A 22,896-nucleotide genomic window follows, 5' to 3' on the forward strand; every position below is an offset into this window, starting at 1 on the left:
CTCTTTACATTACAAAAAAATCGAAGTGATAGGACCGTCAAATATGTAATAGTATATTGGTTCACAGCAGTTTAATGTTTCTGTTGATTTCTGTGTTGGGAATGTTAATCAAACAACAAAAGTTGTAGCTTTAACACAGATTTATTAGATTTAATTTATACATTGAAGACTGAGCAGTGTTATTTTACTTTTAATTATTCAAATTCTGTAGGGTTACCTGAATACTGTTAGACTTACCAGAAAAATATAAAGCACTGTTTATTAAATTTCTAAGTTTGTTCTATTATATTTATATATGCTTGTAATTTGCTTATCTTCTATGCTGATTTACTCCCCTACAAAATCCCCCCCATCATTAGGCGCATTTCCATTACAAATTTGCACAAAACCTTGTATATACATATACATGTCTATAAAAAAGTATTGCGAAATGACGGTCATATGATGCGATTAAAATTTTTCCTTTGCCTTTGGTGTATTACAAGCTCTTGGTGCATGAAGAAGATCTGTCCATTTGCAAAGACTAAAGTATCAAATCCAAAGAGATATTCTTTATCAAATTTCAGAGTCAACAACACCCTCCTAAAGTGTCTACATCACGATGTGGTAAAATATGCATAACGCCACTAAAATGTTCACACATGAAAGAAGGTGCAACTTTTATTCTCGCTGTTGCCCCCAGCGCCATGTTGTGGAGATGCTGTATGTTTCATGCGATACGCAACGTGTAAAAAGACAGTATAAGTCATTAAAACCATTAATTATGTCCCCACTGGATGCAACAAATGCCTAGTTTGTAATGGGTTTTTATTGTTTTTGTCCTGTCATGCTGGGACACATGACACCACATTATTGTGAGGGGCAGGGTTGCCAGGTTTTCTCAGCACAACCCGCCCAATTGCTACTCAAGACCAGCCCAAAACTAGCCCAGTCACTTTTCAGGGGCAATCCCCCGGTAGAAACCACTTTCTGGAGGGTAACATACACATTTATTGGTGGGGTTCCCCTCGTAAAAGTCGCATTCCAGGGTTTAAATATCACATTATTGGGGTCGCTTCAACCACGGGCCGCCGACATGAAAACCAAACCCGTGGCAACAGTGTTAAAGTAGCCCACTGGTGAGGGACATAGCATTTCCATCACACGCGTGACGTATTCAGCCAATCACAACACATTGGATAGCTGGCCAATCAGAGCACACCTCACATTTCAGACCGATGAGCTTTGTAAAAGCTCTGGTGGCTGTGTCAGAGCCGTTACACGCTGCAGACGTGTGCTGTGTAAATAGTCTAAGCATTAATGGCAGGAAAAGCCCCTAATACTTGAGAGCAGCCACATATAAAGTGTTTCTTGGATTATTGTACATTGAGGAATAATCATATGACTTTTTACGTATGCCATGTGACCTATTAATGGAATAAAAAAATTAATTAAAATTATTTAATTTCCCTTGCAGTTTTGCTGATTATTCCTTTTTCGTATTGCCTGAAAAACCACCTCAAGCAAGCGTAAATTTTTTTTGGCGATATATGGACGTTTTAGCGAAATTGATGCATTTCCATTAGGCTAATTTTCAATTCACAATTTCAGTTTGTACAATTTAAAGGTAAATGGAAATGTGCCTATTGTTTGCCTATCGCCTATTTTTGTTCATTTTGCAATATATCGCAGAAAACCTAAAAATCCAATATCATGCTGCCTTATTACTGAGATTATAGAACATATTTTAACATCAAATTAAATTAAATTCAGGATTATAGCTAATAAAATCCATTTATGTTATGCAAGGCAAAAAGTGTTTCCATTATGCGAAATGACCGCTGCTGACGCAGCTAACTGACGCAGCTAACTGACATTGCATTCTTAAGTTGCGTTGCGTAAAATAATAAAAATGTCCACCACATTAAAGACTTTATAAATTAAATAAAATGTATACAAACCTTTATTTTGCTGAAGAAGTGCACCAAATCGGCAGCGATAGCGCTGAGAACCACTCTCTCCTGCAGAGGATGCAAAAAGCTTTGACTTTAACTCTGTAACTGCTGTGTTGTTTCGTCAGAGACCGGCTCTACTCAACAGTTAATTACCCAGTGTTAAAATTTAGCCAGCACCTGGGTAAAAATGTAAAACAATAACCCATTATAATGATCCAATAGGCTCAACCCAGCATTTCTTAGAGTGTAGCTTGTAAATTTCTCCAATAATGCATCATACTATGGAAGTCAAGTAGCGAGTAACGCCATTGTTTGATAAACACCGGTTTGGCGCTACATCCGCACCAGAAGGTGGCAATATAGAGTCCAATACCACTCATGTATTGTGTAGCATTTATACACACAAATTGCTGTGCATTAAATTTACATTTTGAAAGAGGATTGTAACCTGATACTGAGAGAATGCAAACTTGCCCCGGGGGGACTGTAAAGAGCGTGGGGGGATCTGAGGTCCCACGGGGGAAGGGCTGAGATTTTCAGGTTTAGGGAGTTTCCCTCAGGAATGCTAGTGTCAGTGGAACGTAAAACAGACAAAAACAAGACTTGTAATCACCTCAATCCCCTACTGTTGGCCAATCAGAGATCAAACCTGCCTCATTCACACTTCACTAAATAACATTTATCGCGTGGTGGCAGTGAACTGAGTGTGTTGTTCATGGGCCGCTGCTGTTATGTAATAAATCATTGGTGCAGAAGGTGATTGTTTTGCGCTTGATGGCGTACGAAGTGAGAGGATGCATTAATAATTGACTGCTGGTTTTGCTGTGTGTACATGTTTGTGTGTGTTGTGTGGACCAACATTGTGACAGAAATCAGGCCATTACTCACTCACTCATTATGTAGTCATCGTGAAAGTGCTGTGTAGAGATATAGATAACAGATGTTCACATCTACATTAATAGCTGTTGGTTGAATTTCACAACCATGTCTATATATAGGTTACATTGAAAAGAAACACAACAGGACATATGCTTATTTATGTACTTGCTTGCTTATATTTTGTAGTAAGTTTTTCTAAAAGTAAATCACATTTCCCAAATTTCTATTAACACAATGTACAAAAATGATATATCATGTGACGTTATGTGGATTTTTTTTTTTTAGATATGGTGCTTTTATCATGCTATATTTATATATCAGTATTTGGAACTGCCTTTAATTTTATGAATAACCAAATATGTATATACATATACATAAAGAAAATTACATATTTATTTTTTTTATTCTTTTTTAAATTAGATTTTTGATAATGTAAACAAGCATTTAATTGTTTGTTTGCCTCGTATTTCGTAATGCATAAATATAGTATTCAATATGATATTTTTTGTATGAATTTTAAACAATATTTTTGTATTTAAAAAAAAAAAATTACGCTTACTTTGGTTTTCTTTATGCACAATTTAATTAATTTTTCTTTGTGTTGAAATATGACACAGGCATGTTTTCAATAGATTCACCCACATAACCATCATGTTTTGTGATGGAGCTGTTTGTCCATTTGAGTTTTTGCTGTGATGTTTGGTTTCTATGGGAAGCTGATGGTCCGGTTTCAGTGTTTCAACAACAGCACTTCATTACCAACAGAAAGAAAGCATCACAGATGAGATCTCAGCTGATTCTCCCAGACACCAGTGAGATTAAATCCAGATCACATGCAGATTTAAGTCTCTTTTTATTGCTTCTGAAGTATTTTAGTGGAAACATCCGAAACAAAACCGAGACATTCATGACATTTCCCGATCTTTGGGCAATAAAACTTTCCTCTGAGCCCCTGAAAGAGATGCAGATCTGTTTGAAGAGCTGAACATGTGACTTCTGTCGCTAGCATCTGGTTACACACACACACACACACACACAGAGAGAGACTGAAACACTCCTCCTAATGCTCACTCACACCAAACACACATCAAGATCAGTTCTGCAGAATCAGATCAATATTATCTCAACAAGAATACAAACATTTTGTATCTGTAAATGCATTTGTAAATTGTATTTAAAAACTTGTGCATTTATTTTATTGTTTTTGCTTTTTGTGTGTGTGTTTTGAAGGGGCTTTGAATGCAATGCTTGTTAAATTCCATGAAAATATGTCCAAGTCAACAAAAGTTCAGAAAACTTAAAAGTTTAAGGCAACCAGCTTCTGGAGGTTTTTGGGTTTTCTCAACTTTTTATTTTTTACAGTATAGATAGATAGATAGATAGATAGATAGCTTTAAAATGGTCAAATTTTGTATAATTAATGAATTCATGGAGAATATTTATTTATTTGCATATTGACATTATTTTATGCTATAAGTCAGATTATTAAATATTAAATCAAAAATTTCAACAATTATGTCAGAAATGAAAATAAAATACAGTATACAAACAAAGTAACTAAGAAATGTTTCGAATGAAGACATTTAAATTGTAGAAGTTTACATCAAGATGTTTGATGTTTTAAACTGGTGTCCAGAAAAACCAGTGATGATGTTAAGACTCATATGATTGTATCTATTAAGTATGTTGTGTTTATTTGCCAAAACATTTTGTGCAGATAATGTATTTAGCATTAGCATTAGCATGCTGTTAGCATTAGGTTAGTGTTAGCAAAGTTAGCAATTCTAATTAGCTCTGTATAAAAGCAATCGAAAACTGTTCTGGAACCCTTCTACATGGGTGTTGATAGAGGGACAGAAACTGCAGAAAACAAAACAAGACACTCCTCCTACCTGGAGATGTGGGCGGGGCTTCGTCATGTCATCAGAGTTCAGAGAGAGAGAGAGAGAGAGAGAGAGAGAGAGAGAGAGAGAGAGAGAGAGAGAGAGAGAGAGAGAGAGAGAGAGAGAGAGAGAGAGAGAGAGAGAGAGAGAGAGAGAGAGAGAGAGAGAGAGAGAGAGAGAGAGAGAGAGAGAGAGAGAGAGAGAGAGAGAGAGAGAGAGAGAGAGAGAGAGAGAGAGAGAGAGAGCGCGCTGTTCACGCTTACACAGGACCCACACATCTGTGTCTCATTCACTGCAGAGCTGTGTCCGTCTCGGAGGAACTACAGGGTGTTTCTGCTCTGTGTGGATCTACAGTCGAAGTCTGGAGGAGCTGTGTGTTTAACGAGGTAAGACATGTTCTCTCGCAGCTGGAAATCAACCTGTTAGCGTCTGTTAGTGCGCGGGTCAAAGTCATTTTCATCTACAGGAAGACTTTACTGCTCACAGGGGGATCTTTAATCGCCGAGGAAACTCAGTGAAGGTTTAACGTTATCGTTTGTTTCAACATCTCCCAACATTTCTAGAAACAGACTCAGATTGGAGCTATAAATTGAATGAGGACAGACTTGTTAGGTCTTTATGAGAAATACGAGTTTGTAATGAGATGTTTGTTTGCAGATTTGGTCTGAGCACAATATGAGATTTCTTCTGGAAGTCTAGGAACATTTGAGATTGAGTAATTTTCTCTGAAGTAACACCTGAGCAGCACACACACACACACACACTAACACACACACAAAGGATTTCTTTCATCTCCATTTAATGTCATTTTGGTCTAGAGAAACCACTGAGATATTAAACATCTTCATTTTTTCTCAACTTCTTTAGGAGAAATAACAAAGTTGACTATAGAGTAAGCATATAAAGGAGCTATATAAGTGATTTTAAGGCATAAAACAAGAATCTGAGGAGAAATAGTAATGAGACTTTGGTGTTTTAGGAAATCTGAGCTCAGTTTGAGGCACTGATGAGATTTCCTTTGAAACTGAGATTATTGAAGTCTTTTACTCGGGAGCAAAATCTGAACAGTAAGTTTGAGCAAAAATCTCACTTTGCTCTCCATTTAATCTCATTTCAATCTAGAGAAACATCTGAGAAATTCAACATCTTCTTTGTGATATGTTACAACTTCATTAAAAAACAAGCATGTAGGCTAAAGCAGCCGTAAAAGGAACGAGAAAACAGATAATTAGTGTTTACAATGATACTTTTAATTGCAACATTTCTTATCTTGTTAAATAATTGCGATTTCTTATAAAACTCCAGAGGGGAAATGCACGGGTTTTTCCTCAGATTTAAGTCTCCATTTAGTCCCATTGCGCTCCAGTTTTGATAATTTAAAGGTGTAAATATGTAACCTAGAGTTTTCCTTTTTGGTGTAAGAATTTCTTAAGTCACTTTTGACTCCAAACGTCTCTTGTGAAAAATGGGACGTGGTCTGTATTTGTGGTGGTGCATGGAGCTTGGATTTGATTTCGCACCCATGGGTTTAGATCACCATTAATCATGCTTCCTTAACCGGCTGCTTCCCTTTCTGAAGTCGTTTTTTGCCTTAAATCTAACCAGATTCTCCTGTCAGTGTGTTTAACCACTCTCGGCCTGCTAATGACCAGACTGCATGCTTGAAAGTCCAGCACGGCCACCAGATCTGGTCAGCATATTCCTAGGAGTTGTGTAATATCATTATCATAACAGTTCCCAAGCATTTATGACTCCAGGCGAATGGACACTTGTGGAATATGGGTCACGTGATGTTTATTGATGACTGATCAGAGTAAATCTGGTGCACTGGAGTCAAAGGCAGCCGGGCATCTGGTGAAGCGCTTGGCTCAGCTCTGGTTAAAGTGTCCGGTCAGCACTGGGCTTGATCAGGGCCATGCTGGTGTGAAATCCTGTCAGACAGCTCCGTTTAGCCTTCGTCCTGTTACTGATGAGATACAGCAGGTCTGTCCATAAGAGATGCAGACGCACTGCGGTGCATTGATCGAGAGAGAGACCGGACACGAGTGTAGCCACTGTATAAGAGAGTGAGTGTCAGGGATGCTTGGTTTAGACTGTAAGGGTACTTTTATATGACAACAGACTACCAAAAAATGGAAACTTCCCTTTGTGTTAGTCAAAAAAAAGTTTTGCGTTCACTCAGATCTGCGAAAACTGCTAAAAGCGCTGTATTTTGCATGCAGACCAGTACCAGTAAATGTCACTTTATAAAGAAGCACTACACAAATTCATGATTTTGCACAATAATGATATCATTTTGAGCCCCCCCCCAAAAAAAAATTGTTGTCATGTACATGAATGGCCAAAATGCATATGTTTGTTTTTGGTGGTGTTGCTGTCATTAGACCAAACGTTTCCTCAAGTTGAGGTTTGATCCAAACTGTTGCTGTCATATGTAATATAACTCCAAAAACCAAAAATAATAGGAAAACAAATTGCTGAATGAATGGAAAATTACTTGAAAGTACCTTTTTATGCATAACGTGAAGATCTGTCTCCTTTCTTAATTTTTTTTCCCTTTGGATATTGAGCTATTAGAGTAATTTGAAGAGCTTAGAACATTAGATTTTAGAGTATTATAATTTGATGAAAATATTTGAGTTTGTAATGAGAACAATGAGAGTAGCAGGTGAGATATTAAGCATCTCCTTTATGATTTTTCAAAACTTACTTAAAATGTGACCTGGACATGGTATGTTTTCAGTTTTAGAAACAGTAGTAGGCAAGACATCATGGTCTTTTACTGGAAAGAGATGCACAGAGTGAGTAGCAATGCTTCTTGTGCTGACCACTGAAGCTTCTCTGAGCTCTCTAGATCAATGTGGAGAAACACACGCAAGCTTTCATTAGGGTTCGTGAACGCTCCTGTGCTTTAAGATGGACAGTTTCACCTTCTATGCAAATCCTTCCCTCGTCAGCATCTCTGTTTCTCTCTGTCGTCATCTCGGGATCCTTCTAGATCTCTGCGTCTCTGTAGCCTCTCGTGACGTGTGAGCTCCTGCCTCTCGCACCCCACTGACACTCAGGAAAGTGTAAAAATGTGTGTTAAAAAGTGTGAAGATTCCCGGATAACACCATAAAGAGCCTCTGATTTGCTGTCAAGGTCAGAGTTTCTAACATTTCCAAACATTACATTTTAGAAATGGCAGCAGAAACTTCAATATGGAAAGCTTTCTTAATGGAAGTTGGATGTTGGCGTAATGTGTCGGACAAAGTTGCAGTCCTAGAAAGAATTAGCATGAGATTGAAATGCATCATCTTTGCCGTACTCGATGGAGGAAGTGAAAGGTGTTTGTTTGACATTGACTGGTACGGCAGCTCCTGTCTGATGTGAGCAAGACATGGAAAAAGCATAACAATCATAAACAGACTGCTTACCCAACACAAAACTCCCTCAAAGCAGCTATCATCTGTGGAAATCTGCGAGGACACGCAAGAATTTAGTCTTTTGAGTTGAAATGTGTGCAAGTCAAAGACATGGCATGTTTTTTTTTGAATGGCTCTTTAAATGTATATTTATTTTAAAAAGACAATTTATTCACCTCTTATGATGTTTTTTTTCATATCATTTCTGAATCAAAACTCATTTTGATAATTTTGGGAAGCATCAAAAAACTGGTACAAAGGTGGTACAAAACTTGTCTGCCAATATCATTTGGTGCAACCATCATGCTAAAAACAGGAGACTATATAATAAGATCCCTGAACACATTCAGGTGTCAAATCTTAAAGTAGAAGATAGTTTTAACTTTGAATGACAAGGTTAGTTCAGGTTGTAATTGTAAAACCCCTTCCAATAAACTGAATAAATACCATAAAGTGATATTTATGAATTAATCATTTATGACATCCATAAGAGTATTTTTTTATTGTGTGTGTATATATATTTATGTATATATGCATCATTTTTTTTTTGAAAGTCATGATTTAATGTGTACAATATTCAAGATGAGCGGAAAATATGTCATTAGATTAATTTGTAGGCTAAATTTAAATGATGTAAAACTCAACATAGCACACACAAATTTGAGAGAGAACTTGTCGCATGCATTTTAAACTAGAATTTGAATAGATTTTATTGTGCGTGTTGGATGTAAGATCTCTTCAGATTCAGCTGTCTGGTTCCTCGCTCCAGTCTGAAGCATTTTTAAATCTCACAAAGTGTCAATTTGCGAGACAAATGTTATTTTTAGCGAAGCACAGCCTTACTGTTTTTGCAGGCGGCGATGCTCCTGTTTTCCTCCTCATCTCAGCATCTGCTGTTAATTTTCTTCTGCACAATCACAGTTCAGGGAAAGGTTTAGTGGGTCTCATCCTGACACCCTTTACAAAGCTCAGTTGTTTGATAATCTTTGATAATCTAAAGGAGCTTAGATTTCAGTCCTCTGAGTTGTAACTTTGTTTCATCCTTGGTTCCCACGTCTTTACTGAAAAATCTATCTCCTGTGGTACTCGGATTCGTATGCATACTAATTGAAATGCTTGTCTGGCCCGGGACGCTGGCGTAGACATGGTCTTTCTGCAAGATGCACCAAGGAGACTGGCAATCATGTGAAAACTCTGAGTGTTGACGCTTTCCATGTCCCAAGGCTGTCTAAGTAATTATTTAGCAAAGCTCACATAATGAGAGTGAGTTCGCTATGCTTCGGCGGCCTTCACCCATATAAATATCCTCCTTTGGAAACCACAAGCTGTTTGCCACTGTTGCTTAGAGCCGTCGCCTCAAAGTTCCCATCTGTGCCCCTGCTTGACTGCATAAGTAGTCCAGCCATTGACTGGCAGTTTAATGCGTTACCAAAAACGCCATGAGCGACCCAACAGCGAACGCCCACCTTCTCAACGACCTTCTTAAAGACTTCTGCACAAACGTACTGTATACCATGACTTTAACTCTAACTTAGGCCAAGTCGTGTATGGATCTGTATTGAAATATTTATTCTAGGACTGGGTATTGAATTAAATTTCAGTTTATTTTGACTTAATTTTTTTTTTTTTTTTTAGCAGAATTAAGAGCCGAGTAGATCTGTATTGAAAGTTATATTGTGCTGCGCATGGACACAAATTTCACGATTCAGTTTGGTTTCAATAAGGTGATCTGTCACAACACATTAAAGTGACAAAATGGTATTTGTTTACGTTCTGTTATAAAATTTACGATTTAAAATGATTGCTTCTGTATTGAAAGGTTTATACTAGGGATGGGTATTGATGCATATTTCAGGATTCACAAACTTTTGGATTGATTTCAGTCTAATCTTAATTTGATTCGATATCTATTCATTTGGGTTCCGAAACCAGTACCAGTGTTAATCTTACTCTAGAAAAAAAAAATTAAATTAAAAAATTAATCAGTTGAAACCGTACTACAATATTAAAGGTTAAAATTAACAGCTGATTTTAATAAATTACATTTAACTCTACTCCAGTTAATATGAGCTGATTACTTCATCTCCTTTTGATGTTTACTTTGTGTAGTAACTAGTAGTAAAGTTAAAGAGATGATCAGTTCACATGCCATTTAAACCAAAGAGGCTACATTGATCTGCCACGCCACATTAAAGAGCACAAAAATAGTATTTATTCTCTTAATTTTTATAAAATATTGACAAAATGTATAAACCAAGACTTATTTTCATATGCAGTAAAAAGTAACAAGCTCAAAGTGTGAAGCTCATTGCAATTCATTGGATGGGAGGTACTCTACAAATAAAGTTTAGTGAAGTTTCGTTTATGCATCTACTCAAAACAACACATACTATAAGATTTTTGGATTTAAGAATGATGGTTCATCAAAATAAGAATTGGTAAAAGAAAGAAAAGAAAAAATATATATATTTTCAGTCGCGCCCTAGTTTACATATGATTTCTAAAATTTCTACATTTTACAATGGTGAATATGAATAGGATTTTTATTTCTGTATCCCAACGGTTGTTCTGTTGGTGACCAAAACTGATGTTGCCTCATCCACTCTTTTGGTGGGATGAAAGCCTTCACGGTGGATTTTCAGCTTCATTACACTTTCTGGGATAGAGCTGGCAGGGAGATGTCAAGAATGCACACACTTTTCATTGCTCCCACACCAGGAATGTGTTGTTTTGTAACCCAAGCATTCCACTAACGCTCTGACTGCGAATCAACACTGAGGTTTCCCACCACAGGGACTGTATGTGTCACCTGAAATTGCACATTCCAGACCATTTCCAAACATTCGCTGAAACTTGAAAGGGCCTAATACAGACCCCTGACCTTCACCGGCAGAGTAATGTGGAAAAGTGATGAACGCTCATGTTCCGGTATTGGTAGGGGTTGAATTTAACACAGTTTTTGAACCAATCTTACTCAAACAGCGTAGCATTTGTCACCATTTAAATGAGCATGGACATTTGGTTGTTTCAATGAATGTTCAATCCTCTTTAAACCACCACAATTTCTGCTGTGTAATATTGTGAAAAATGCTTCATTGAATCATGCCCATTTAAACCACAATATTTTAAAATAAACTGGGTCAACTTTGAATTCATGTTGACTTCAAGAAGTTTCTCTTCAAAAGGAGTTTGATGGTGGATGTACAGTTTGTGCACCTGTTACAAAATGAACTTCTATACAGTCTGACCACAAGGGAGTATGCTTTTATTTTAATATAGCCATTCGCAGTAGGTGCATCTGTTCTGTCTTACATTGAAAATAGGCCAATGCCTCAGGACTTCCTTTGTTGGCGATCTGTCTTTTACACCCCAGGCTTTGATATTCATTATTTCAAAAAATTTGGAACAGAATGCAACATTATAAAAAGTGCGGATCACGGTTTAAAAATATTTAGGCATGTAAAAGAGTATTAAATAACTCATGAAGCTGAAGTCTCATGCTGTACGCAAGCAAATTTGGAGAACAGAGTCTGGCTGTAAAGATGATGCATACAGTACACGGGCTAAATTTGGCACGGCTGTTTGGTGATGTCAGAAAACAGATACTCCTTATTTCATTTCCTCAGTGGAAAAACACATTTAATTGGTTATGATGAGGAGCAAAGCTCCACACTATAGAAAATTATGTTTCTCTCTTCTAGGGCTTGTTGTACACGGCTAATGTTATTTTCTCTGCAGATTCCCTTAAGGTCCGCTTACACCTGGACGGTTTCTCTCATGAGTAATGAAAACCGCCCACCTGTCTAAAAGACTGGAATTACAACCCATGCATTATACTTAATGTCTAACAGATTCTTGCGGTTGCACTCAGAATTGGTTTTCCAGATGTTGTCAGACTCAGGATTGGCCTTAATTTGTGATCTTTTTTGCAAAGTTCATTTAGCAGCCCAAAATGCTACTTCCCATTGGAGGCTTGACAAAAATGCTTGCCCACACGCTTGCAGTCTCTCTCGCTTGGTGTTTATCCCACTTGTTGAAGCCAGGATAGGGATTTCTGGGCAGGGAGTGGAGACAGCCTCTCTTGTTTTCCCAGGCTGCCTTTGTTTAGGTTAGCGGTGAAGCCTGGTCACTTTTGGTGCCCTCAACATTCCTCCGTCTAAAGGCAAAGGGTCAGCACTTATAGCGTTCATGCAGTCAGAGAAGGATAAAACTGTATTGATCTAGTGTTTTGAAAAATCTGAATTTTTGCATTGGAAAAGCAAAGATGGCAATACACTTTTGAATAGTCTGAGCTCAATTCTGTTTGGACAACCTACAGTTAGATTAATGAACAATATTTTATGACATATGAATTGTTAAGAAGTTGAGTTGAGAAGTTGAGTCATTCTGAACCCAGGGCACCCCAGGATGACTTCAGATATCTAAAATATGATAAAACGACTAATAATAAAGATGGAGAAATTATGTAAATCAATTAAATTTTATTTGATAGTGTATATATATTTTTGTTCTTATGTTAAGCTCTAAAATATTTTTTAGAAATTGTAGATATAAAGGTAGCAAAATACATTTCTAGAAACCTTTATTTTTAATTCTTGTACAGTAAACATAAACGACTAAAAACTAAAGCATGGTGACTTAGAATATTGTTGTGGACAATGTGGGATTTGAACAATAAATAAACAAACAAATATATATATATTTGGCACCGTCATAAGCCGATGTTCTGTCGATTTGTCCGACGCTGTCAGATTTTCCTACCTCCCACTAAAATGGTGGGTAGTACAATTCAACAACGAAAAATGCTACTGTAAAGTTATGGTTTATTAACGTTTACATCTACCTCAACCTTAAACCTAAGGTACTGCAAATACAGTAATTATGTGTTATATTTGCGGTTGTAGCTAGAAGGGATACAGCTACAGGAAACCAGCAATAAATATTATTTTCTACCATTTAAAGTCTACACCTACCCCAACCCTAAACCTACCCTTACAGTAATGCAAAAACATGAAATATCGTTGTTAAGCAAAAAGGACGCGATATTGATGTGCGCATGCGCAGTAATCCCAGGTAGGAAAATCTGACGTGTAGGATAAAATGTCAGGACACCGGGTTTCCCTCCAAAGTTGCGAATTTAACTTCTGCACACAATTGGAATATTGGAATATACAGAAATACTTTGACCGACTTTGCTCAGACATTTCCGAATAATAACAACATTTCAGATGCTGTGGAGTGAGATCGGTCCACTGGTTAGTCAGGACTTACCGTCCCATAGTGCAAATCCTTTTTTGATTTCGCGAAATGTATTTCTATGTCACATTATTCACACCAGCCCTTTTTTGCACAAGTCAAAAACCACCTCAAGAGAGCGTAAAAACTTTTTTTGTGAATTAAGGCATTTTTATTCTGTGAAATTCTGTGTTTCCATCACTCGATTCTGACGCGATACTTCAAAATGCACATAAAAGTAGGGGGGTGGGAACCCAGCTGTAGACTCCATTCAGTTTTTACATTTGTTGCTGGCAACAAGGCCATTATGAAAGAGTATCTGCTCAGGTTATGGGTGGAAGCACTCAATTGTATGTGGATCCGGCTGGAATTCATGCGTGAAAGCAGTGACCCATTCACTTATAGGTGCATGCTTGTTCAAAGAAGGCTAATCAGTCAATCGGAGAGGAAATGTGTACAAAAATGTGAAGCACCAGCTGACTCACCTGTGATGTTGTTTGTGGGGGGTGTGTTCAGGACTTGCCTGGAGTTGTTTGATGGTTATTTTGATGCAAGAGTGGGCCTACTGTGAATGGATGGGAGGTACAGTTGTTATCAGCTCTTTTGTTATTTCTAGTTTGTTATTTCCCTTCACAGTGGATGAGATTGGATTGGTGTATTCAAGTGAAATGGGACAACATACTAAGCAAATCCATGCTTTATCACTAATAATAATACAACACATTGCGAACCAAACACAGGGAGCTAGCCAAAGTCCAAAGGATATGTGTACAGTGCATGGGACTTAAATTTTATCTTCAGCATAGTACGCATATATACAGATTATTGTACTGCGCATACACTGTAGGAGAGCGCTCACATGTGCCTTGATTTTTTTTTATTATTATTTTTTTTTTATTAGATTGGCAGCACTGAAACTAAACAAGGATGAAACTTTTTATCATGTGTGTATTGTGTGCATGTTATCAAATGAAGTATACTTTGATGTACTGTACTCAACTATATGCATATGCTAAGTATTCATGTCAAAACTGAAGAATAATTTAGGCATTACATTAAAGAGCCAATTAAATCGCTTGACAAGAACAGTTTCCTTTAAATGTTAATACATTTCCTATATTGAAACAACTCCGTTCACACATCGGCCTGTAAAAATGTATTAGTTTGTCCCCATGGTGGCAGCACTGTAGCTATTGTTTCACAGTCAAAAACAATCCGTTGAGACGGAACTACAAACTACTTAGATGCAACAATAAATGTAACCGCATTAGAGAACGATTGTGTGAGGGGGTTAAGAAAAACACACGCAACTCTAAAAATGTGTACAAAGAAATGTATTGGTTATAATGTCTGCCGATAAATATTTCAAACACCAGGACAAAGATGAATTGTTGTAGTGTTAATTGCGTTAATTAGTTTTTCCATGAGGTGGCAGCACTAGCAGCACAATTTTTTCAGTCGAAAAAGTAACTGATGAGACCGAACAATAACAAACTACTTCAATGCAACAATAAATGCGCCAGCATTGGAGAACGATCGTGTTATGGCGTTAAGAGTTAGATGTAACTCTTAAAAACTCAAACAAATACATTTATCTGTCATAATATCTGGAGAGAAATGGCACAAACACTGGACGAGGATAAAACTTTGTAGTGTGCACGTTTTTAAATCTATCTGTTCAGCTATGCATATGCTAAGCATTTGCATCAAAAATACATGTACTACATGCTTTATTGTAAAGACCCAATTAAATGGCTTGATAATCAGTTTTTCTTTCATTGTTGATATAATTTCCTAATTTAGCAACTCTGTATTCTTTGCTAGCACATGCACCTTGAATATTTTTGTTAATTCATTTGTCCACAACATGGTAGCACTAGTGCCACCATCGTTTCACAGTTGAAAAAGAAACAAATGAAACAACCACAAACTACTGAAGATGGAATAACAATAAAAGTGCTCGCATTGACAAGTGATTGTGTAAAGGGGTAACAAGATATGTACAACTCTAATTTTAATGAGTACAAATAAATGTTTTTTGTTGTTGTGACATCTGGAGAGAAATAGCGCAAAGACTAGCAAGCATGAATTTCTTGCGTGCATGTGTTTGTGCACTATCAAATTAAGTATACATTGAAAAGCTATGCATTCAATTGTACAACATATATTAAGCGTTTGTGTCAAAACTTAAGTATACTTAAGGTTTTACAATTAAAAACTCCAATTATATGGTTTATAAAGCACAGCTCTCCTTTCATCGTTGACATATTTCCCTGAAACAGGAATTTGGCCAAATATTAGCTACTTGTTATTGCTAGTAGTTACAGATGGTGTTGAGGGAGTAACATACTCTAGAGAGCATTGGCGTTGGTCAAATGTTGGGACATACCCATGAGTGCCCATTTTCATGACCCTTTATTTGTGTTATTTTACACATGAAACATCCTTAGCCAGAAATCTTGCTGATGCATTGCTGCTGTGGGGTAGAGATGCCAATCAAATAAATCACCATTTGATTCATAATGTGTAGAGACCGTAATAATTCTCTCCAGACACTCCGCGACACAATCCCTCTGGTTTCTCAGCACCGCATTCATTTAGTGATCATCTGCTGAGGAAACATTAAATCAGAGCCACACTACAGCTGACAGAGAGCTCCGTCCCACCCTGCCCTTGGATCTTACAATGTTTTTATTTGTTAAAGCTGCAGAAAATTAGACATGTTAGGCCATGTGTTTGTGTCAGAGTAGGTTCAAATGTGTTCTCAGTAAAGTATTTTTTAAGAAAGAGCTGTTGTTGTGTCTATATGGGGGCTGAAGATGACATGCACCATGGGAAATGTACACCTCAACAGCTGCAGCAGAAAACAGTGTCTGTACTGCATGTGAGAGGGAACAATGACTTATTGTGTGAGTTGGTATTGGATTAAACACGTGTAATTTTGCTATGGCAAATATATCTGTAAAATGTCTCAGACTGACATTTGACAAGATATGCCATTGCTTACTCTCTAAAAAATGTTGGGCTAAATACAACCCAGCTCTGGGTAAAATACGAACAAGTCCAGCAATTGGGTTGTTTTCAACTAACAGTTGGGTTAAATGTTTAACCCAACCGCTGGGTCAAAATATCCCAAGTTCTGGGTTTGTCCATATTTTACCAGGCGCTGGGTTGTATTTAACTAGAGATGTTCCGATACCCTTTTTCTCTTCCCGATACCGATTCCGATACCTGGGCTCATGGTATCGGCCGATACCGAGTACTGATCCGATACCTGGGTGTGTATCTGAATATACAGCTGTATAATATTATTTTAATTTGTTGTGGTATCTGTGATCGTTCCGATACTAGTATCGGAATCGGAACAACTCCAGATTCTTTTAGAGTGATGCCAAAATGTTTGCTAATAGAAATGTATTCGATTTAGCCTATATTGTGAAGACAAAACAAAAACTATCAATAATGAATCTTCTTTTGCGTTATATTGTGGCTAATATTTGGATGCTTTCTAAGCTAGGCGTTTGCTAGGGTGTTGCTAGGCGTTTGTTAGTTTTGCTAAGGAGTTATATCTTGATAGGCAGTTGTGAGGTTGTAAGTTGTACATTGCTAAGGCTGTTGTTCTGGTTATTAGTGTTGCTATGTGGTTTTAGTTTTGGGTAATGTGGCTGATAGGGTGTTCTGGATAGTTGCTAGGTGGTTGCTGGGATGTTTCTCTTCCAGGCAAAAAAACAACAAATCTGTATGGTTTGGAATAATGGGGGGACGATATACCAGAAGACATGATTAACTGGTAAAAATGTGTTAACTGGTAGAGATTTCTGACTTGTTTCTCGCTTGTTACATAAACACACGGTCAAAATGCCCATCTTTGCAAGTATACTCATAAACACAGATAACAGACACAGGTCTTAAGTAAAAGCAGACAGCTGAGAAAGAAAACGCGTGTAACAGTATGTGTCCAGGCAGCTCTTAAAGTGACAGCAGTCCAATATTTCTGCTGTCAAAAGAGAGAAAATCTCTCAAATATAAATCACTAAAAATCACTCTTTAACAATAAAATCAACTTTAACAATAAAAAAGATACATTTAATTTACAACGTGAATAATATGCAGTGTTTTTATACATTCGAATACTTTCTACAATATATGTAGCTTTTCTTATGTTTTATTGTAGTCTTTTTTTTATTTTTATTGCTTATTAGTTTCTTAGATTCTTAATATTATTTAATCACTGACTGGTCACTCGTCTTAAGATTTTTTTAATTTTATTTAGACTAGTTTTAGTTTTTTGTGATATTGACACTGCTGATGAACTGGTGTTAAGCAATTTTATATCATTACTTTTATTTAAAGCAAAAGCAACTATATCAAGATATATATTGTTAGCGTGAAATAAAATTACTCATCCTGATTTAAGATTTTTAAATCATATTTGGAAAATTTGATCAGATTTGCACAGTTTAAGGTAACATTCATTTTCTGTCGCACAGCAAATTTTGTACTTCAGTAGATTAAACAATAGACGTAATGCGTAACGTCAGCAATGCCTCATGAATTATTTGCACTTCTACACTTGTGTATTAAACAGCAGAATTACAAACAGAGTGTGTGTCTCTTTTCCCTTGAGGAGAAAGATGACATTTACATGCTACATTCTACAGATGTGTGTGTGTGTGTGTGTGTGTGTGTGTGTGTGTGCTCATGTGAAACTTCTCTCTCTGTCTCTACAGGTTCACTCCTCTTGCTACATATCTAATACATTTACAATGAGGTATTAATGATAATAGTGCGCACTGTATTGATTTCAATAAGAACAGCTGGCTAATAGCATCTGATAATACTGTTAAGAGAGCGCACCATGCCTTCACAGTGTGCTTGTTCCTCAGGACATTTTTCTCAACAGCCCGCAAAACATAAAGAGGATGATGAGAGAGAGGAATGGGATAATTCCAGTAATCATAGCTTTCGGAGGACGCGCTCCGAAGGGAGGAGACGGGGAGGTTATAGATGTGTCTGGGGTGGGTCTGCATATCTGAAGCAGTGGGTCTGGACATGTGCAAGTGATTGTGTGTGAGAGATGGAAGTTAATGGATCTCAACGGATTTGGATATCCATTAATGACAATTTATAAAGGAAACAAATGCCATCGTGGCATTATTCCGATGAAAATGCATTCCTGGCGTGGTCTTGGTTCTTGCTCCTCTGACTTAAATTTTCTTCATTTTCTTTTACACATGACTTTAAGGCTTGAAGATAGGACATCCCTTGCTGGGTTTTTGGCAGCTGCTAAATGGTCCGCTTAGTAGCTTAGTGCTGCTATTAAATGTTTTCATTAGTTAATGCAATAGACTTTACCAAAGAATTTCATTTAATCTCACAAACAGCGGTTCATTCAGTATCTGCATGGCTGAAACATTCGGATACTACATCTTACCTTAGCAGTGCCATCTGTTCCTGCAGGAGTCAGACACACACGCAAGAACATGCCGTCTCTGAACAACTACATTCTGCCTGTCTGTTCCCCTAAGCATTCATCTGCAGAGATGCCTTTGAAGAGAGCCAGCAGTGCATTTAATTGGCGCAGAGCATTGAGTCCATCAACCTTCTGCTAATAATAACTCTTGAAATCTGCTTTCCCACTGGTCCTGATGTTCAGTCACCATTTCATGTCTCATGGCTGGAAATCCAGCAGGGTTTGAGCAATCAGGTAAAAACAGCTGAAGTACAATATGGCTGTTTTCTTCATGGATGTATTTTGGACCTTATTTGATGTGTTCAGATGGGCAGTTTGGTAATTTATTTTCTACTCAAGTTCTCAAATCAACTCCATAGGTGATTTAAATGAAGTACTTGAGCACATAGGCGGAGAGTGAACCAACACTAGGGTAAGGCTAATAGCAGCCAATTCTATAAACATCATAAACCTGTCTTTTTATGCAAGAACCAGACACGGGGTCAAGTAGGCAAAAAAAATAAAAATGTTTAATGGGACTGAGTTTTTATTTAATGTGATTACAATTTAATTAAAACATTTTAAATCGATAATTATATCATGTTTCCTTCCCACGGTTATTCAAATTGTGAATATATTACATTATCACTCTTTTTGATCTATCGCACTCTTCAAAAGCACAACTACCGTTATAATCACTGAAGCTGTTTAGACTGTGAAATGAATCCCTTAGTTACATTGTACGTGCATCTGCACTTTGTTGTTTATCATGAGAGAATTCCTGGAATTCAGTCATCGAACATGTGTGCATTCAACAAAGCTGATGAGTTTCAGCGGTGACTCATCTGAACACCTCTGATTGGCCACTGCATTCTTAAGCTCAGCAGAATTGTGTGTGATTGGTTAAACTGCGCAACACTATAAAAACACCTAAAATGAAATATGGCGGAACATGAGCAAATCTTAATTTAATGCACAGTCAACACTTTCTATTTATTTACACTTTGTTTGCAATGGACGTAATAGATTTAATTTGTTTGTGAAGGGGCATTATGTCTACTTTAGTGGCATTTTTACCCCAAGACCCAGTGGCCGAGCTTTACACGCACACCGCCTATGCTTAAGTATAGGGCTGTACGATATGGACAAAAAAAAAAACGATCGCGATTTCTTTGATCAATTTACCGATTTTGATTTTAATCACGATTTTGACACACGTAGACATGCTTTACAGTCATAAATGCATTCAATATGGATTTCAAACATATTTCCAAAAGAAAACCAATGAGAGCTTTATCAAAAAGTTTTAACATGTCTCTATAACTGACTTAAGTCAAAATAAGAAACTTTATTTTATGACGATTCCGATGAATCCCACAGCCCTACTTGAGTATTTAAAGTTTGGACTGGGGATTCCTGCTAAATGTTTGGTTAACAATTGTCTGTCATGGATGTCTTCAGCCACTATATTGCATCTTGTAGACTGGTACGATCACATTTAGAATCAGACATGTTAGTATAACTGAAAATGATAGTGAGTTTTTGATTGTTCTCAGACAAATTTGCATTAACTTGTCACCACTGCTGCTTTTTCTCTTCAGAATCCAGACGTTACCATGCATTGCTGATGTGAGCTGATCTGTGTTCAGTGTCTCTGATGGAGCTGAAAGTTTGGGTGGATGGAGTTGTACGAGTGGTTTGCGGCTTGTCAGAAGAGACATCATGTCAGGACGTAGTCATTGCACTCGCCCAAGCCATTGGTAAGAACCTCTGAGAAGGAACTTTAGGGGGTGAGGTTAAACAAGGGTTTTTCAAATCCGATCCTGGAGGGACACAGCTTTGCAGAGTTGAAAGTGCCCCTATTATGCAGTTTCTAAGGTTTCTAATAAGAGTCTCCTAATATAGCTTTGCATGTACGATTAAGTAACATGTTTGTTTTATCAAAATATGCATTTAATTTCACATAATTTTCCAATGATTCTCAAAAGATTCATTTGAAGCAGTTCTAAGATTCAGTCGCTCTAAACTTCTTCTTTCTGTGAGCCGCCTCTTCTCTGATTGGTCAGATGGCCCAGTCTGTTGTGATTGGTACACTGCGTACACCGAGTGTTTGGAAAATATATGCCCATTGTCATGGTTGCGTATTTTTGAACGCTCAAAATAAAATATAAACATCTATTATTTTTCATACAGATTGCGATTCAGTCGAGCCAGCTGGTTCAAATAAACTGGGTTCTGAGCCGTTTTCAAGTGAATCTCGCAATAAACTCCCCAAGAATAGAGAAGCAGTCACTATTTAAATTATGAGATTGAGGTTGGGTCAAGTTTTTGTGGCCGGCCAGCGTACAACATAGGCACGCATTATGACTTGTAGTCATCACAGAAGTGGGATTCGAATTACTAATGACTCATTTACGCTTTTTGGAGTTGATTCTTTCTTTTGGGAGACTAACTTGATTTCTCTTTTTAACTTTTAGATCGTTTGCTTTCACATAGAGCTACATTACACACTGCATGAAAAGCAGTATTCAAAATGGCATAGTACTTAACTCTAAACCTAAATAAAAACCAATCAGTCTTATGTTCTTCACTGTTACTAATAAATCACAGTTACGTAGGGTTCAAAGTTAAGCTCTGCAAGGCAGTGGCCCTCAAACTTTAGAAACCTTGGGTTAGATGTTTAAAGATCTGGGCTAGTAACCAGTAGGTTGTAGTTTAGAGGCCCACAAAGTGGTGGTCCATGATCCCTTGCCATAATGGCCTTCAGTAAGACACTTGGAGTAACCCTAGGAAAGTTCCCCTAGATCCAGGGGGATTGTCCATGTAATAAGAATACAAATAAGGTTCAACAGATTTTTGGACTCTAACTACCCCTGTGTTCTCCTCAGGCCAGACGGGTCGTTATGTTCTCATTCAGAAACTGAGGGACTCCGAGCGCCAATTACTGGCCAATGAGCGCCCACTGGAGTCCCTGGCCAAACTGGGCCAACACAGCAGCGAGGTGCAGTTCTTCCTGCGGCGGACCGGTCCCAGTAGCAGTGAAGAGCAAAGTCTGCACAACCGCACCCTCCCTCACTCCAAGCCGTCCACATCAGAACTCAAACGGGGTTTGCCGAAGAAATCTTTCACTTTTAACTTGGGCCCCTCCAGTTCTCCCCATGTGAAAACTAAAGACTCTCGTATAACACCCTCTCCTGAACAGAGGACGTCCCCAGATGCACACACCCAGTATCTTCCGGGCCCATCTAAAGAGGAGGTGCTCCAGCATGTTCTCCAGCAGCGGGAGAGGCTACGTGCCCTCGAGTCCCATTTGTTGGCTGTGGACAAGGAATGCAAGACTTGGGAAGAGTCATCTGCTGAAGAGTCATCCCTGCAGGCAGAGATGGAAGTTTTGGAGAAGACCCTGTGGAGGAACCAGCAGGAGTTGGTGGACGAGGAGTCCTGGGAGGAGGAACTAAGGATAGAGACCGAAAGGGAGCGTGGGATGAAGCGGTGGATAGGAGAGCTGCATGCTAAACTGGATGATTGCGGACAAAAGTTGCACGAATTCAACACTCGCGCCATGCAGCTTGAAGAGGACATTCAGAGAGAAATGCTACAGGTGGACTTGCCCGACCAGTCCGATTCAAAAGACTCTTTGGGGGCAGTCGAGGCTGATCTTCAAAGTCGACAAAAGCAGGGGGAGGAATTGAAGGCGGAGCTTTTAGAGCTTGAGAAGGCTTTGGGGAGGGCGGAGACTCTGCTGAAGGTAAGCAGAGAGGGCGTGGCCTTAGAGAGAGGCTTGTAGCTGTTGGCTGCAAATGCAGGAGGGTATTACGGTCCCCTCTGCGGAGGTGCATGATCAATGAACTAAAAAAATTTGGAAGCGAGCAAAGGAACCCATCTTTTAAAAGTATTTCACACTCAGAACTGTGAATTCTGCCTTCTCTGTGCACAGAAACAAATGTTTTTATTTGGACTCGCAAAGATTTATTTTATTTCCTGTGCATTTTATGCCTTGAAAGGACAAAATAAAGGCGTATACCCATTGACCGAGTTTCTTTTCCTGCTGGGCATGCATGAATTTCAAATGGTACATAATTATGCACCAGCCTTAGTTTATACAAGC

General features: G+C 38.0%; 1 protein-coding gene across 3 annotated transcripts in view; it reads left to right on the top strand.

The window, feature by feature from the left end:
* LOC113043603 (ras association domain-containing protein 8-like) overlaps window positions 1-22,896 on the top strand; it is a 32,579-nt gene that overhangs the window by 4,907 nt on the left and 4,776 nt on the right. The window contains exons 2-4 of one of the 3 annotated variants that reach the window (XM_026203096.1): window positions 4,995-5,082; window positions 20,390-20,548; window positions 21,677-22,536. In XM_026203096.1, coding sequence (XP_026058881.1) covers window positions 20,446-20,548; window positions 21,677-22,536 — 963 coding nt within the window. In that variant the 5' untranslated portion in view covers window positions 4,995-5,082; window positions 20,390-20,445. Of the gene's footprint in view, window positions 1-4,928; window positions 5,083-20,389; window positions 20,549-21,676; window positions 22,537-22,896 lie in introns of those variants that run through there. The other 2 variants (XM_026203095.1, XM_026203098.1) reach the window with 2 other exon arrangements.

Source organism: Carassius auratus, chromosome 25 (genome assembly GCF_003368295.1).
Source record: "Carassius auratus strain Wakin chromosome 25, ASM336829v1, whole genome shotgun sequence".
NCBI lineage: Eukaryota > Metazoa > Chordata > Actinopteri > Cypriniformes > Cyprinidae > Carassius > Carassius auratus.